Consider the following 15,048-nt stretch of genomic DNA (forward strand, 5'->3'; position numbering starts at 1 on the left):
TGGCTTCTCCTTGGAAGCTCGCCTATTGGGCTTAAACCAGTGTGGCTTCCTGCAGGAGGGAGGTAACACTTCTCTCCCATGCGACCCCTAGTGTGTCCTTTCTGCAAAGTCGTTAGCACGTCCCCATTGGAGGGCAGAAAGATGTCTGCAGGACAAGCCTCGTGCACATCAGTAAATGGGCACTGGAAACCTTGGTCAACTAAAGTTGAGACATCTAAACTTGCACTTTGCCCACCAGTGTCAATAAATTTGACGTAACTATTAAATTTGATTTATTGCACGGATTCCCTTGATAACAAACAGTGCCAACCTTAATAGTCCCATTCAGAAGTTAGCAGGGTTGGGGTGCCAGCCTGTAACTCTGTACTTACCAATGGGGCTACTCGCCTTTCCACAGTAAGAACAACAATTAAGGATTTTTACTGTTGGGACATGTAAAAGTACATGTTCCACTTTTTAACATAGAGCACCCTGCCTTGGGCCCGTTAGGCCTACTTTAGGGAAGACTTACATATATTAAGAAGGGAAGTTTGGGTTTTGCCATTACTTTAAATGGCAAGTCGAGTTTTAAACTATCCTTCTAGTCTGCAGTGGCAGACTGGGAGCCAACTATAATTCATTAGTTGGCACAAAAGTAATTTGTTGGCTGAAATAAAATTAATTATTACGAACTCAAGAGGTCTTTAACTGAAGAACTTCTAATTGTTTTGGATCCATATGTTTTTGAACTATCTTCTTGTTGTTTAAAAAGTGTTGAACTATTCCAGCCACATACTGAAAGGGAATAACAGGTTGATCATAAGTATGTGATGAGTCAGTATTACAAACGGATAGTATATCCTTCAATACATACTTTGAACCAGGAATATAAGTGGTAGTTACATCAACCCGTGTAAAGACACATGCCCATCCAGCTTGACAACTATTCCTGAATTGAAGATTTTGCAAATACAGCAAATTTGATGATTAGTTTCAATTCCAAATGGTTGCCTAGTACCCATCAAAAAAATACCTTCATTCAGTAAAAGATATCTTCATTGCTAAAAGTGCTCTTTCGAACGCTGAGTAGTTCTGTTTACACTCTGACAAAACATGATAAATAAAACAGTATTTTCTTGACCGTCATCGTCTTGTTCTTATATCAGAATTGCCCCAACTGCTCTTTCACAGGCAATTTGTAATTTAACCTTCTTTGAAATATGAGGATGACATAAGATTGGTGCTTGAGTAAACATCTGTATGAGTGTTATAAAAGGTCTTGCAATTAGATCATGCCAACAAAAACTTCTCTTCAGATTTTCCTCTTTCAAAACACAACTAATGTCACTGGTTATCTGTGCAAACATCTTGGTAAATTGGTGATAAAGGTTTTGTACCTACAGAAAAACTTTGAGGGCCCTTAACATTAGTAGCCAAAGGATAGTCCAAAATAACTGAAACCTTCCTGGGATCTTTGGAAAGGCCAGGAGCATTCAATTTAAATCCAACATACTCAACGTCTTCCTTCTCATTCTCACACTCTCACATCTCAGGTTTGCTAGAAAAATTATGTTGCTAAAGCCTTAAGATCACCAAACTCACTTTTTCTTGATTTTCTGCAGGAGTCTTCGAAAACACTAGACTATCATCCAGATAGAGCAATAAAAACGGATTTGTAATATCATTTAATCCTTAAAACACTAGAAATTGGCAAGACTATTGCATGACTCAGATGGCAGCTCAAAATATTCAAAAATACCAAAGGGAGTTCTACTTCTTTGTAACTTATGTAATCTTTGGTATGCTCTCAACACAGCGTTTGACATATATTCCACATACAGCTTCCAAAGAACACGCAAATCTTAGCTATTTTTATCCCTGCTAGAGTTTGGAATGCTGCAGCATTGCGATAGGAAACAAAGGTGAGACATAATTTCTTGTCCAGTAAAAGATCATATGAATTTCAGTCGAAATGTTCGGTTGAGGTAGTGGTAGGATGGTTATTAATCCTCACAAGACTCAAAAGACGCCTGGCGAGAAGGAATTCTCTGGAACTCACTATTGAAGAGAAGCCGTTCTCAGTGCTACTCATCAGATCTTTTTTAGTGCTAGTTTGCTCTTGGATGGCTCCCGTAGATGGCGCTATATCAGTTGTAGGTAGGGGAGGTAGCCAACGTCACTAGTAACAACTGCACCAAAGACAGTGCATTCTCAGCTGGATCGCCGAGGCACAATGGCTGACAGTCATTGTGATTGAATACTGGAGAAAGGGTAGGCTGGTCCGCCACAGGTATAGGGCGTAGCAGGGTACGGCTGGGACACAAAGTAGGCCTGCATACAACAATAAAAGTTGTTCCGTTTGCAAACCAGATAGCTGACAATGCAGCTCACATTTGCCAATCAGGCAAATTTTGAACTTGTAAATACACCCTGTATAGGTATTTTGCAAACAATGGGAACAATCTGCTGAAAAAACTGCCCACACACTGACCTGTCAGACCAGACCATTGGGCACAGCCTGATTGCCCTACAGGCCAGTCCAAGCCTGGGGCAAAATCTCCCCTCTTATCCACCAATTATTGGGACCATGGAACAATCTCCTTATCCCATAATCCACAGTCAACCAGGACGAAGCCCTGCCTGGGAAGAGAGGAGCATAGATTAGGAATATAGTACACAAGGCAGAACCAAAAGCGTGATGAAGGAGGCAGATAAGAAACTCTGACAGCTTCCTGATGGTGGGATTTTATCTCTGTTGAAGAAGGTGGGGATGGGTAGAAAGGTGTAGAAAGGACTAACCCTAGACTACTTCAAGAGGCTTGGAAAGGAAAGAAGGCAAGAGACTCCAGCAGAACAATTACATCATGATTCCAATAGCTCCCTCACAGCAGGCATTTTTATGAACCTTGGACCTATGCAAATTACCCCTATAGTACTATGTGCAAGGTGGATACTGCTTTTCTTTAGGTATTAGGCTGGATTACCAGATGGCCAACCATACATTCTTAAAATAACAATTGTAAAGAAAGACTTTACCCTCGTCCAGAGTGTGATGGAGGTACATCAGTAAACGCTGAAAAATATTGAACATCAATTTTGTTTTGTTGACCATCCATGTCTATGACATGCTTTTACTTAGCAGTATATATATAAAATAGGTTCCTATAGTGCCTGCATTGTGTGCAATTCACGTGCTATTTTCTCTTGACCTCATGCATACATAGATTTCACACAATGTATTTGTACACACAACCTTGGGATGAGGGGAAGTCACTTCCTAAGTTTTAACCCTAGATTTTAGCAGCTTAGGAGGAGACCTTCGGATACCAGGTAATGCTACGATAGAGTGAAGAGTGCTCTACCTATGAACTATGAACATCGGCAACAATATTTGTAGTTCTAGATAAGTGTTCAGTAGCAATGCTGTATGAGCCTTTGAAACTTATGTAACTCTGGTGTCAACAACCTGTGATTGCGAGATTTGTATAACCTTACATGTCTTCATGCTGCCCCTTCAAAGTAGATTCTTAGCATTGCCATAATAGTTAGTGGAAGTGAGGTTAGCTTGTGTTTTAATAATATCTTCATATGTTTATTGCATAGGATTCTGCACTGAAGACTGCAACTGTTTCGCTATGCCTGCCATGTATGTGTATGTAATATGCTTTGGATATACACCATAGCAATGCCAGCCTTCTGGCACTGCCCGTGCTCTTCATAATTAAAGAGCACAGCAAGCAAGGAAAGACCACTTTACCTTTTGAGATACACATTAAGTTACCTGATGTCTTAGCTAATAGCAGTTTGCATTTTCCAGTTAACAACTATAGTATGCAATATGCCCCTGAACATAAAAATGAGAAGTGCCAGGAAGAGTCAAACAACATGGTAGTTGCTTTGCATTTATGCACATGTGTGACTGTATCTCGGTGTTGTGGGCCTGTAAGCATGTCCCTGGCTGTATACACGGGTGCCTGTATGTTTGATGCATCATCTGAGTGCATAGGTCTTTGTATTTGTGTTAGTCTGTGTGTGCATGGGCACTGCCTAGCTAAAGCTGCATGTGTGCATATCAGTGGCATACATAGGCCCCCGAAGCCCCTGCGGTGCGAGGGCTCCAAGCTCCAGTGGGCCCCTCCATGTACTTTGTAGGGGGGCTCCCTAATGTTTCATTACACCATTGGTACATATTGCTTGCCTTCAATCACTATTTTTAATCCCCCTTTCTTGCAATGTTCATTGAGAATTTTTCTCCTATAAGGATTACAATTCCAGGAATTTAGGTATGTGAGATCCACAATTTTTCTACATCAAACCACCACTTGTACATGATTATGAAGTTTAAACGCATCTACTTCCCAAGTTTAAACAAAGTTGATTACTCAGGTTTCTTTAAAAAATATATTTATTTTAAACACTGAATGGTGTGCAAAGCTCATCTGAGCAAGCAATAACATCCATCATGAAGGTGTACAAAAGTGGAAGGGTGTTTCACTTCCATATTCACCATGGTTGTCAAAAAGCCGTAACTTTCAACTTTATATACAGAGCCAGGAAATTATAGGCAGTGCAGAATGAAGTGTTAAATGTTTTCTCTTTGGTAAGACAATGGACACAAAGATTTTGCTGTAAAACGAAACACATTTTTGGTTCATGCTTCACAAAGTACAATTATGGACTAAAATTGTTTCATAACTATGATAGGATTGTCAGAAGCATTCAAGCACACATTTCACAAGATGAGAAATTACCATCAATAGCATTGAAAAACCTTCTTAATCAAAGACAAATTCAGCATATATCTCGTTTCCTTCAAGCAAGGAGCACTGGACGAGCTTTCCTGAATATATATATATATATATATATATATATATATATATATATATATGTGTATATATATATATATATATATATATATATATATATATATATATATATATATATATATATATATATATTTTTTTTTAAATGACCCCCTCATTTTTCCTTTTTTTGTATCTTTCTTTCATATGGCTCACATAACTATTTTCTGAAATCCAATTCAGCAAGAATTTCCTCTAAATATTTGTAGTATTACTTTTTGACTTTTTGGTATGTGAATTGGTATTCTGGCAGTTCATTTTACACCCAAGTAGTGATTATGTACAAATGTACCTTTATTAATTTAAAATTCTTCCATAACAACATCAAACACAAACACTCAATAAATTAATGGTGCTTAATCATGGTTTCAAACCATACATATGTTCACAACAAACATCACACAAAAACAATTGACTGAGGGGTGTTGGGGTGGATCTTGTACCAACATTTGAGGACACAATTTGGGTGTGAGTAGGGTGTACTATTAGGAGTTCCAATTTTATGAAAGTGCTTTCATCCAGTCCTGGTGTTTGAGCACCAGTCTTTCGTAGACTTGCAGCCTAAGTTTAATCATGCTAAGTGTTCATGCTGAAACAACCGAACTGGCTGAAAGTCACCCTTAATACATGAGGCATGAGGGCAGCCATCCATCTTGGTGAATACTGGTCTTTAATTTAAGGTGGAAATGTTGAAGGTGCACATGGATAATCATCCAGTGTGCAAATAAGACATATTCTAACAACTTCACTTTCTGCCTTTTAACAGAGGGTTAGGGGTACAATTCGGGACAGCATTTATTACTTAAATGGGTCTTTGTAGCTGCCAATATGTGTTCTTTTAAAGCTCTGCTGGAAATCATCTTTCTGCAATGTGAAAATATAAAATGAAGCAAAATAGTGAATCATGCACTAACTGATTTGAGATGTTGGGGGATTTGTGACAAGAAGCAAACTGTTTAAACTCTTAAGAGGTCTTGTCATGTTCATTGCATTCTGGCCCACATGATTAACTAATTTTGAGTTCGGTCGATGGGCTACTCCTTCACAAACGTGACAGACATCCTCTCCGCCGTATTACAAGCGCCATTAGATATGATGGACTTGTAATACGGCAGGCGGGAAATTGCTCATGTTTGTAAGAGCGTAAACAGTCTGTCGAACTCAGTTCCTTGACTATGTCTTATGAAAGGAACTTGCACTGACACTATCCGAAGACAAATTCAAAGTTTCTATAAATTGTCATGTGAAAATATGTTTCTAAATTTTAAATGTGCTCATGAACAGTTCAGCAAGATGGTCACAAGTGGTTTTTGGATCGAAAGGCGAGCTGTGTTTAGAGCTCATACATTGAGATACCATTTATGTACTGTGAACACATCAAAACAAGATGGTTGCCGCAAATCTGATGCACTGTTCCAAAAAAGATCTAGGGCCACATGCATCAACGAGAAACCTGGTCGCAAACGGGCAGATTAGCAGAATCTGCCCCTTTGCGACCGGTATTTTTGCATTTGGGATGCATCATCCCAAATGCAAAAATCGCAATTTAAGGAATCTCTAAATAGCGATTCCTTAAATTGCTATTGCATTTAAGGAATCCCAAATTGAGATTCCTTAAATGCAATGCATTAAAGTTAAAAAAATTAGCGATTTCACTAATAGGGGGAGCAAATTACCATGAAGTTGAACTTCATGGTAATTTGCAAAAACTTTGAAAAATGCACTTTTGCGCATTTTTCAAAGTTTCATGTTGCGCACACACATGCCCTTAGAGCATGTGTGTGTGCAACATATGTGCACAGATCAATTTCAGGGGTGCAATAGGGTGTCATTTTGACACCCTTGCACCCTTGAAATTGCATACCTACTGGTACTCGCAATTTGCTCATGCAATCTCCAATTCATTCCTATGGGCCTGGAGGCCCATAGGAATGATTGGGACGGCATTCCTTAATTGCCACTCGCAATTTGCGAGTCGCAATTAAGGAATGTGTAGGAATCGCTATTTTTATAGCGATTCCTACATGCATAGGCTTTTGCAATTCCTTAATTGCGATTCCTTAAAAATTGCAATTAAGGATTCGCAAAAGTCTTTGCTGATGCATGTGCCAGCTAGTGCTTTTAAGAAAATGCTGGCCAAAATGTCCCAAAACCCACTTTTGTCAAAAGTTTTCCAGTATTAAGATGGGTGAAAGTTTTGCACAACTGCTGTCCTCCATGACACACATAGAAATAGAAATCTCTTCAGGCAGAGGTACAACATGAATCAGAATGGGACATCACCAGCAGAATCTGCAATTTCATCATGGGTGCTAAGATGTGATGAACTGAACAATGCTGTCTACCAGCCATGTGGCAGTATTGTTTTTACCACTCGTGGTAGGAATATTAATGTGGTGTTCCATCCTAATTTTGCCGGTACTGCCACTTTTGGTGAAATTCAGTTATCACAAAGGTGGTAGACCTGAAAAGTCTAAACTGGCTGCAAAGAAACACAGAATATACTGACTGGTAAGGACTATTGGGCAGTAATGTTTGGGGACTACCTGTCTGCTGTTTTGCACACAGTTCCTATAGAGTATTCAGGTTTAGCCTTGCATTCTCAGTATTGTAGTTCCCAGGTTACTGTGTAAGGTCTTATCAAAGGGGGATTGTCATGCATTCACTGCCCTTCTGTAAATGGCTGTCTTCTGCTCAACCTTCTGAGAGTCTTGCCCACACTCCAGGTTAAGAATGCAAAAGACACACTCCAGGTTAGCCTTCTAGTGGACAACGTTTCCATCTATTGTTTTGTAATTATATTTACTCATATCTTTTATACCCATGGTTCAAATATTTATATTTCCAGGGCTTTTACTCCTCAGAACTGTGATTTTAGCTATGCATCATTATATGACTGTCTTTCAACTGCCTTGGTTCTACTTATGAGCCTGATTTAGAGTTTGGCAAAAAAATAGTCACAACTTGTGATGGATATCCCGTCTGCCTTATTATGAGTACCTTAGAATATAATGCACTTGTAATTAGGCAGACAGGATATCTGTCACGTTTGTGATGGAGTAACCCAGCAGCCAAACTCTAATTCAGCTCCTATGTTCTGTAATTCTGATTTCCTGATTTGGGCACACAACTTCACCTAAGACCATGACAGTGGTGTGCACAGTGATAGAACCACAACTATGTTGTATTATACCATCTCACAGAAATCTTATAAAACATTAAATGCACCTAGAACACAACTAACAACACAACAGAACAGAACAGTCTAATTATGGGGGTTCTACACAATGGAAGATCTGCAAATGCTTGTTACCCTCAGATCGCCTGGCCAGTGGCCTAAAAAAACATGAGGGGGCCTCCCTTGCAAGTTTTGCTGAAGGAGACCCTCAAATTCACATCAGAAGGAGCTAAGAGGGCCCCCTCCAGTATGGGTAAGCCTGGGGCCCCCTGCACTGTGGGGGCTGTGGGGGGCTTTGTTACACCCCTTTGCCTGACACATAAATGACAAACAATTGACTTGATGTGCATCACTGAATCATGGCTGAGTACTTTCTCACAGTCCATTACTGACTCCCTACTACCAGCAGGATACAATACGAGGAGAGCAGGCAGATCGACAAATTCCACTGGTGATCAGGCCTTTATTTTCAGAAACGTAATTATCTGCAAACAAAGACTAACATCAAACTGCTTAACGTTTGAAAGCCTAAACGTAGAAGTCTCAGTATCACCATTGACTACAACCTACCTCCACCTGATTTATCAACCTCAAAAACTCAAAATCAACTTTACGGAAAAAGTGATGGAATAAGTCACCCAATGCTAGATATTATCTCACTTGAACATTTTTATAAGTGATTTAAAAACAGATTGGGGAAACAAATCCTCAAAATATTAATAGACTTATATGTGCTACTTCAGCAACACAACCTGAAGCAAATATCAATGAACCCAGTTCACAAAAAATAATACATTCCAGACCTTGAAGCCAATTTATATTGGGCAAATTGAGGTTTGGTAGTCAGGGCGACGGTTTCAAAAGCAAAGAAAGTATAACTTCTAAACATCGATTATTATGCCCAAAATGCAAAGCACATGGGAATCCTTCTACGAAATGTCCTCTTAAAAGAACTGACCCAATCCCGGCAAATATCATAAAAGAAAATGACTATTTGCTTGCTGCTTGCTTGTGGGACATCATTAATACTCCACAATACAAGGCAAACATAAAAGCCAACTGAAAACTGGGCTGAACACACTAGATTAAATCTTTTGAGTGCGAAGTGTGAGATGGTCTTGTGCTTAGCACTTCAGTGGTCAAAGAAACCAAATGTCAACACAGAAATTCTAGCTAACTACAAACCAGTTAATAATATACGCTCACTATGGAATGTCATTGAGAAATGTGTAGCCTTACAATTCAACAAATACTTAACTGCCAAAACCCGTGTTGATGATCAAATCTACAATGCGATTTTGTATAAGGTTTCAGCACAGAGACAACTTGACTATAACCACAGAACGCTGAAGGAAGATAACCCTGCAGAGTAGTCCTAGTAGAGATACCAACAGAGTTCGATACAATAGATGGAATACCACAAAATACGACTTCACAAGCATGCTCTTAACTGGATCCTATCCTTTCTCACCAAAAGAAGTCAACAAGTAAAAATTGTCCAGAATATAGCAGAAGTAAAAGAAATGTCCCAATGAGTGCCACAATATTCCATATTATCACCAGTATTATTCAATCTATATGTGGAACCGCACAGCGTGTACGTTGCAGACACAGGTGTCAAAATACATCACTATGCAGATGACATCCAATTATATTTGAAGTTTACAGTAAATCTCTCCAACACTTTCCAACAAAATTACAAAAATGGATGAAGAAAATCTTCCTATTGGTAAATTAAAATAAAATAGAAAGTATGCTAACATCATCATGCTCCAAAAGCAAAGTGACGAAAGAATTACTCCCAGAACTCTACCTAAACAGTTTCACACCTCCCCTGCACCATTTGTGAAGTTGCTAGGATTTAACATCAACTTCAACCCATCTCATTACACAAATGAATCAACAAACTATACCATTTACATGAGTTTGGGAAACTAAACTACCTTTTCTAATGCAATCAGTTAAAATAGGCAGCACATTTTCCAATAATGTCAGGAACTGATTATGGCAACACAATCTTTAGAAGAAATTCCAGACAGCCATCTTGCTACCATCAAAGTACTATTTCATGCAACAGCAGATTAATTAACAACAAAAAGAAATGTGACCACATTATGCCAATTCTATGGAACCTCTATTGGTTTTCGCTGGAGCCTAAAATAAAACTCAAAATCAGCAGTGTGCCCAGGTTGTGTGCTTGTTTGTGATGTGTTAACAATGAAACTATCGTCAGAAACTGTCAAAAAATACATAAATCAGCTGTGACACTAATAAATCCATCCACCCAAGAAGATTGAACTACCTGGCCAACCTCTTGACATTCTATGGTGTATTAAAAGATTCCAGAGGCAAACACTGCCACTAATGCTGCCCAAGTTTAAAATAAAGCAAGCTCAGAACAGATCATTCACTGTAGATGCAACAAGCCTCTGAAGCTCTCTAGCATCCTACCTGAGACATCAACCAGAGTTACTCTCCTTCAGAAGGGGCTTAAATACTTTCCTACTCAAAAGATACTTAGATTAAGATCTATATCTAGGACTGTGCATCTATACCCACTACTCATTGGACTTATCCCATTAGTTCTTTCACTTGTCTTAACTAACACTCCAGCCACCATACATTTTTGCCCTCTTTATAGCATATCTGTTTTGGCCCATACCCCAATATCAGCTTTACAATCTCATTATTGTTATGAGTTTAGGTCATGCATTTCTTGTATGGTTTGTTAAAATTGTAAAGCTCCGGAAGGTGTGGTTGCGCTATATAAAAATGTCAAAGACATAAATAAATAAAATGATACCACTTTTTATACCCCTCCATTCCCTTTTCTTCTCCTGCAATCTTGTCATCCCCTTCATTTTGAATGAATTACATTACTAGCCATGTTTGTTGAACAGTATGTGTAGACCGACACAGTTTTATATAGCGCCAGCTTGACCCAAAGGTATCCGGTATCAGAGCGCTTTACACGAGCACCAGTTGCATTACATGAGAGCACATTCATTTTGGTTATGCACAGGGAGATTAAGTGATTTGCCCAGAATCACAGGATGTTGCGTGTCCTTACGATATTCGTATCCGGGTCCCCAGATTCGAGGTCGGCCGCCCTAGCCATTAGGCCAACTCCTCTCCCCAATTTGCCCTCAGCCACCAAGCTGCTCCTGTTGTCCAGCACCAAGCTGTACTTCACCAATCTATTCTGCTCAAAACGTTGCTGATATGGTATTGCAAATAAAAATCTGTTACATGATTGTGTCGACGTATCAAGCTTTTTAGTAGACAAGCTTTGTACTAAACAGGTCCCGACAGTCTCCTGTTTATTTGTGACGTTTCCTTTTTGGTTACAGTTTTAGGTTTTCTATATTGGTTTCTGAGATAAGATCCAAATGATGCAGTTTCTACATTTCTTCTGCTTATTTGTAGCACATGCATTTTTTCCAAAATATATTCCTGGGGACACAAAAAGACAAGGTTTGATGAGACAAGAGACAGTGTAAATACATACAATTCATTGAGGTGGTCCTACGATTCTATTTTTACAGCCATCACAAACGAATACTTTTGTAAATGCTTCCTTCAAAGGATACAACAGCGTCCAGGCAACACTGTCATGTAACAGTTTAATGGAAAAATTTAGTTGAATAACTAGTGTAACTGCTGAGACCTAAACTTACAGCCAAAAAAGTTAACAATACTAGGCTTATTTTTTTAAAGTGAATTTTGCATTCATTTTAGCAATAGTGTTGGAAGGCCATATGGTTACAAGAAAAATGCTTCCTGCACATAAACATTCTCAAATTCTGTTTTGTCACTTCTATGTGTGCTGCTTAATGCAGCACTCACAGAAGTAGCAAAACGGCATTTTCAAAAAATTCTTGTGTATGTGAAGGAAGGGGGACCTTACTGTACATAAACAATCATTGGCCTTTTGCTGTTTTCATGTGTGCTGCACAACGCAGCAAACATGAAAAGAGCAAAAACGAGGAGAAATGAAACATTTATTCCTCGTTGCGCCAGGGTAAGACCAGGTTTTCCCTTGTCTTAATTCTGGCGCTGCCTCTGAATTACAACTTCATTGTAAATAGGAGGCAGCGTCAGAATCAATGGGTGTTGTGGTGAAACCCCCACAGCAACACCCATTGCCCTCCCCTTTCACACAAAGCATAGTGTGAAAAGAGGCCTTAGTTATAAGGCAGCGTTAAGCCATGTTAAGTGGCTTAATGCTGCCTTGTAAATATGGCGAGGCCCCTATCACCATCACAACGTCTCTGAAAGGGACGTTGTGATGGAGATAGGTGCTTGTAAATATGCCCCCTACTGGTCACTGTCTGCATCTGTCCATCCGGCATCCCTTTTGAAGAGTTCCAGGGACACGTCCTCTTTTCATGGTGTAATCTAGGATTGAACTCTCCCTTAACTAGGTCCTCTTGGGATTTATCAGACCTCCATGCCTCTTCCCGGAGGGTACACAGGGAGCAAGCTGAATGTGCACCAATGCCTGCCACTTCTTTGCCACAGGGCATGCTTCGGTAATTGGGATTTCCTCACTTACACTGAGCTGCGCTCCCTTACGAATGAGGAAGCTCCCCCATTTCAATGTTCACCTTCTACCAGAACAATTGCACATTTGGTATTCCAGAATTAGGAGTGCAGCCCTTTCTGTGATACTAGTCTGAGCCCTCTGCAGAGCAAACATGGAGCACTTTTGTAATGTAGTCCCTACACTCTTTATTCTGGAGACACTACTACTAAGCAGTTTCCATTAATGAGTGTAATTTTGTTATTGGCATGACTTCACATAGTTGCACATCACATTGAAAGTGTAACTGATAATACAAAACTCATTTGATGACATAGTCCTACATTCAACAACATGTTCTAATTTGTACAAGTAAAACAAATTGGACATTATCCATGCAGGAGGATGGTAGCGTGTATTGTTAAAACTGCAAAGTAACGTAAAGGCAAGGTTGATAGGAAGCATCATGTTCACAATACACATATTTATATGCCTTAATTTCCATGACAGTTGATTTTGAGGATCACCATTCTAATAAAGGACTAGAGTGCTAACCTAGCTCGTTTACTGTGCCAAATCCTTGAGTAATACAGCAGGACAAGGCACCTTAAGAATATTTCCTTTTCCTGTGCAACATTTTGAATAGGTATGCGAAAATATTTGTAATCGCACTGCTACTAGTTCTAGAAAAGAAGAGGGCACCAAAATATTATTTTATCCATTGGTTCATCTTATAAAAATGCACTGTTTCCAATCTATGATCATTGTTGTAAACTGTGCATTCTTTTACGTATTAAAATGGTTAGCTCAGAAGTCATATAAGGACATAAGAGGAATGTTTGCAGTTACACAAAATGTTATATAGTTATGGATATTTGGTACTTTTATAACTCACAATGACCTATTGTATGGCACTGAAGCACATTTGGTAGTCCAGAGATGACTTTCCAAATGTTTCTGTTGTTTGGATGGTGGTGTTTTACTATCCGATCACTGCTGTTTGATTATGCATGTTTCTAAGCAATATTTCCTGTTGCTGATCTAAATGTGCTCCAAATTGGGTTAGTGGTGTTATGTAACGTGCTAAACCATGCTTTCAAACCAGAAACTTCCTTTGGGTTTAATAACCAGAGAAAGCACAATATTTATTGTTTACATGCCTGCTGCAGTATGTGTGCTCAGTGATGTACTGTGAAGTACAAATAGTTCCACAGCATGAACTAAGTATTATTTAAATGTTTACAAAGAGCACTGCAATAGGTTCAGTATCCTTGGGAATAAGCTAGAGAATGTGTAAACTAGTTGTTCTGAATTCATCCAGACAAGGACAACAATTTTTCATGAGCCCTGGCCATTGATTTTATCTTTTCAAAGTTACGTATTTTTTTCTGAGACCCTAGCATGCTCAAAGTGGTTTGCGTGATTAAATGTTCCATATTTGACTTTTATGTTCCATATTTTAAAATGAATGCCTTTTTAAGTAACTTTGAATGTAGTCATTATTGCGTATACATACAGATATATTTATTATCCATACATATATTTTTAAAGGTGTATCATTTGTTTACTTTTAAATCACAGGAAAAGCAATTTTGAAACCACTGCATATGTATGTAAAGAAGTGCAAATAAAAGATACTGAAAAGGAAATGTCAGTTGCAAAAAAGAAAAATCAAATGCGCAAACTGCAACTCTTTTCGAGAATCTGCCACCCATTTGCGGACAAGATTAAACTTCAGATCTATCTGCAAATATGCCTCATAATATCTAAAAATGGACACCAAGGCATTACAATAGGGAAATACAAAAACTCGAAAAGTTTTAAAATACAGGAGTTGAGCAACAGTTGATGAATAGTCTGAGACATATGCAGGAAGGAGATGTTGCACATAGGTAGGGTTCTGTCTCTTCAAGTATTCATAGCCCTTTAAAATCATATTTTTACATTAATGGGTAAACTACTTACTTCCCTCACATTTCAAGTTTACTTCAACAGTGGTTTGTATAGTAAAGCACCTAATTTCCCACATTGAATGCAGCTTGGTGCAAAGGAAGTGCTTACTTTGAACAACACTCTCTCCACCAACATCGTGTCCAGGGGTGCCTCATCTTTGCAATAAATAAAGAATGCTTACACTTTAGTTGTTGATTTGATCTCAGTGGTGAAGCTGCAGTATGACCCAGTTGGATCAGCTGACAAAAAGCCGCTGCTGCTTTTGGAGGTATAATTTTTCTTAGGATGTCATGAATTTTTCTGAGATGGATGAGCAAATAATATTACTGAACCTATAGAAAAATGTGTTCTCATGTCAGCATTCTTGATCACTGTCCACAAGTTCAAGGGAAAAATCATGAGAGATAACTCATTTTTCTCAAAGGAGTTGCTTCAAAGCCCAGAAGGTGATCAACAGTTTCACATCCAAATTCACCACCATTCCTAAAATGAGTGTGGCTTCACCAGAAAATCTGTGCTCACTTTTTTGTAAGCGTCTTGATGTAAGCCTAAAA

The 15,048-nt window shown here is 38.8% G+C and overlaps 1 protein-coding gene across 2 annotated transcripts in view; it reads right to left on the reverse strand.

The window, feature by feature from the left end:
• Positions 1 to 9,020: 9,020 nt before the first annotated feature.
• CCDC197 (coiled-coil domain containing 197) overlaps positions 9,021 to 15,048 on the reverse strand; it is a 143,828-nt gene continuing 137,800 nt past the window's right edge. For both annotated transcript variants that reach the window (XM_085626476.1, XM_085626475.1), the window contains one exon: positions 9,021 to 11,472. In XM_085626476.1, the coding sequence (XP_085482602.1) occupies positions 11,314 to 11,472 (159 nt within the window). In that variant the 3' untranslated portion in view covers positions 9,021 to 11,313. The remainder of the gene's footprint in view (positions 11,473 to 15,048) is intronic.

The sequence above is a fragment of the Triturus cristatus genome, chromosome 9 (assembly GCF_964204655.1).
Source record: "Triturus cristatus chromosome 9, aTriCri1.1, whole genome shotgun sequence".
Lineage (NCBI taxonomy): Eukaryota > Metazoa > Chordata > Amphibia > Caudata > Salamandridae > Triturus > Triturus cristatus.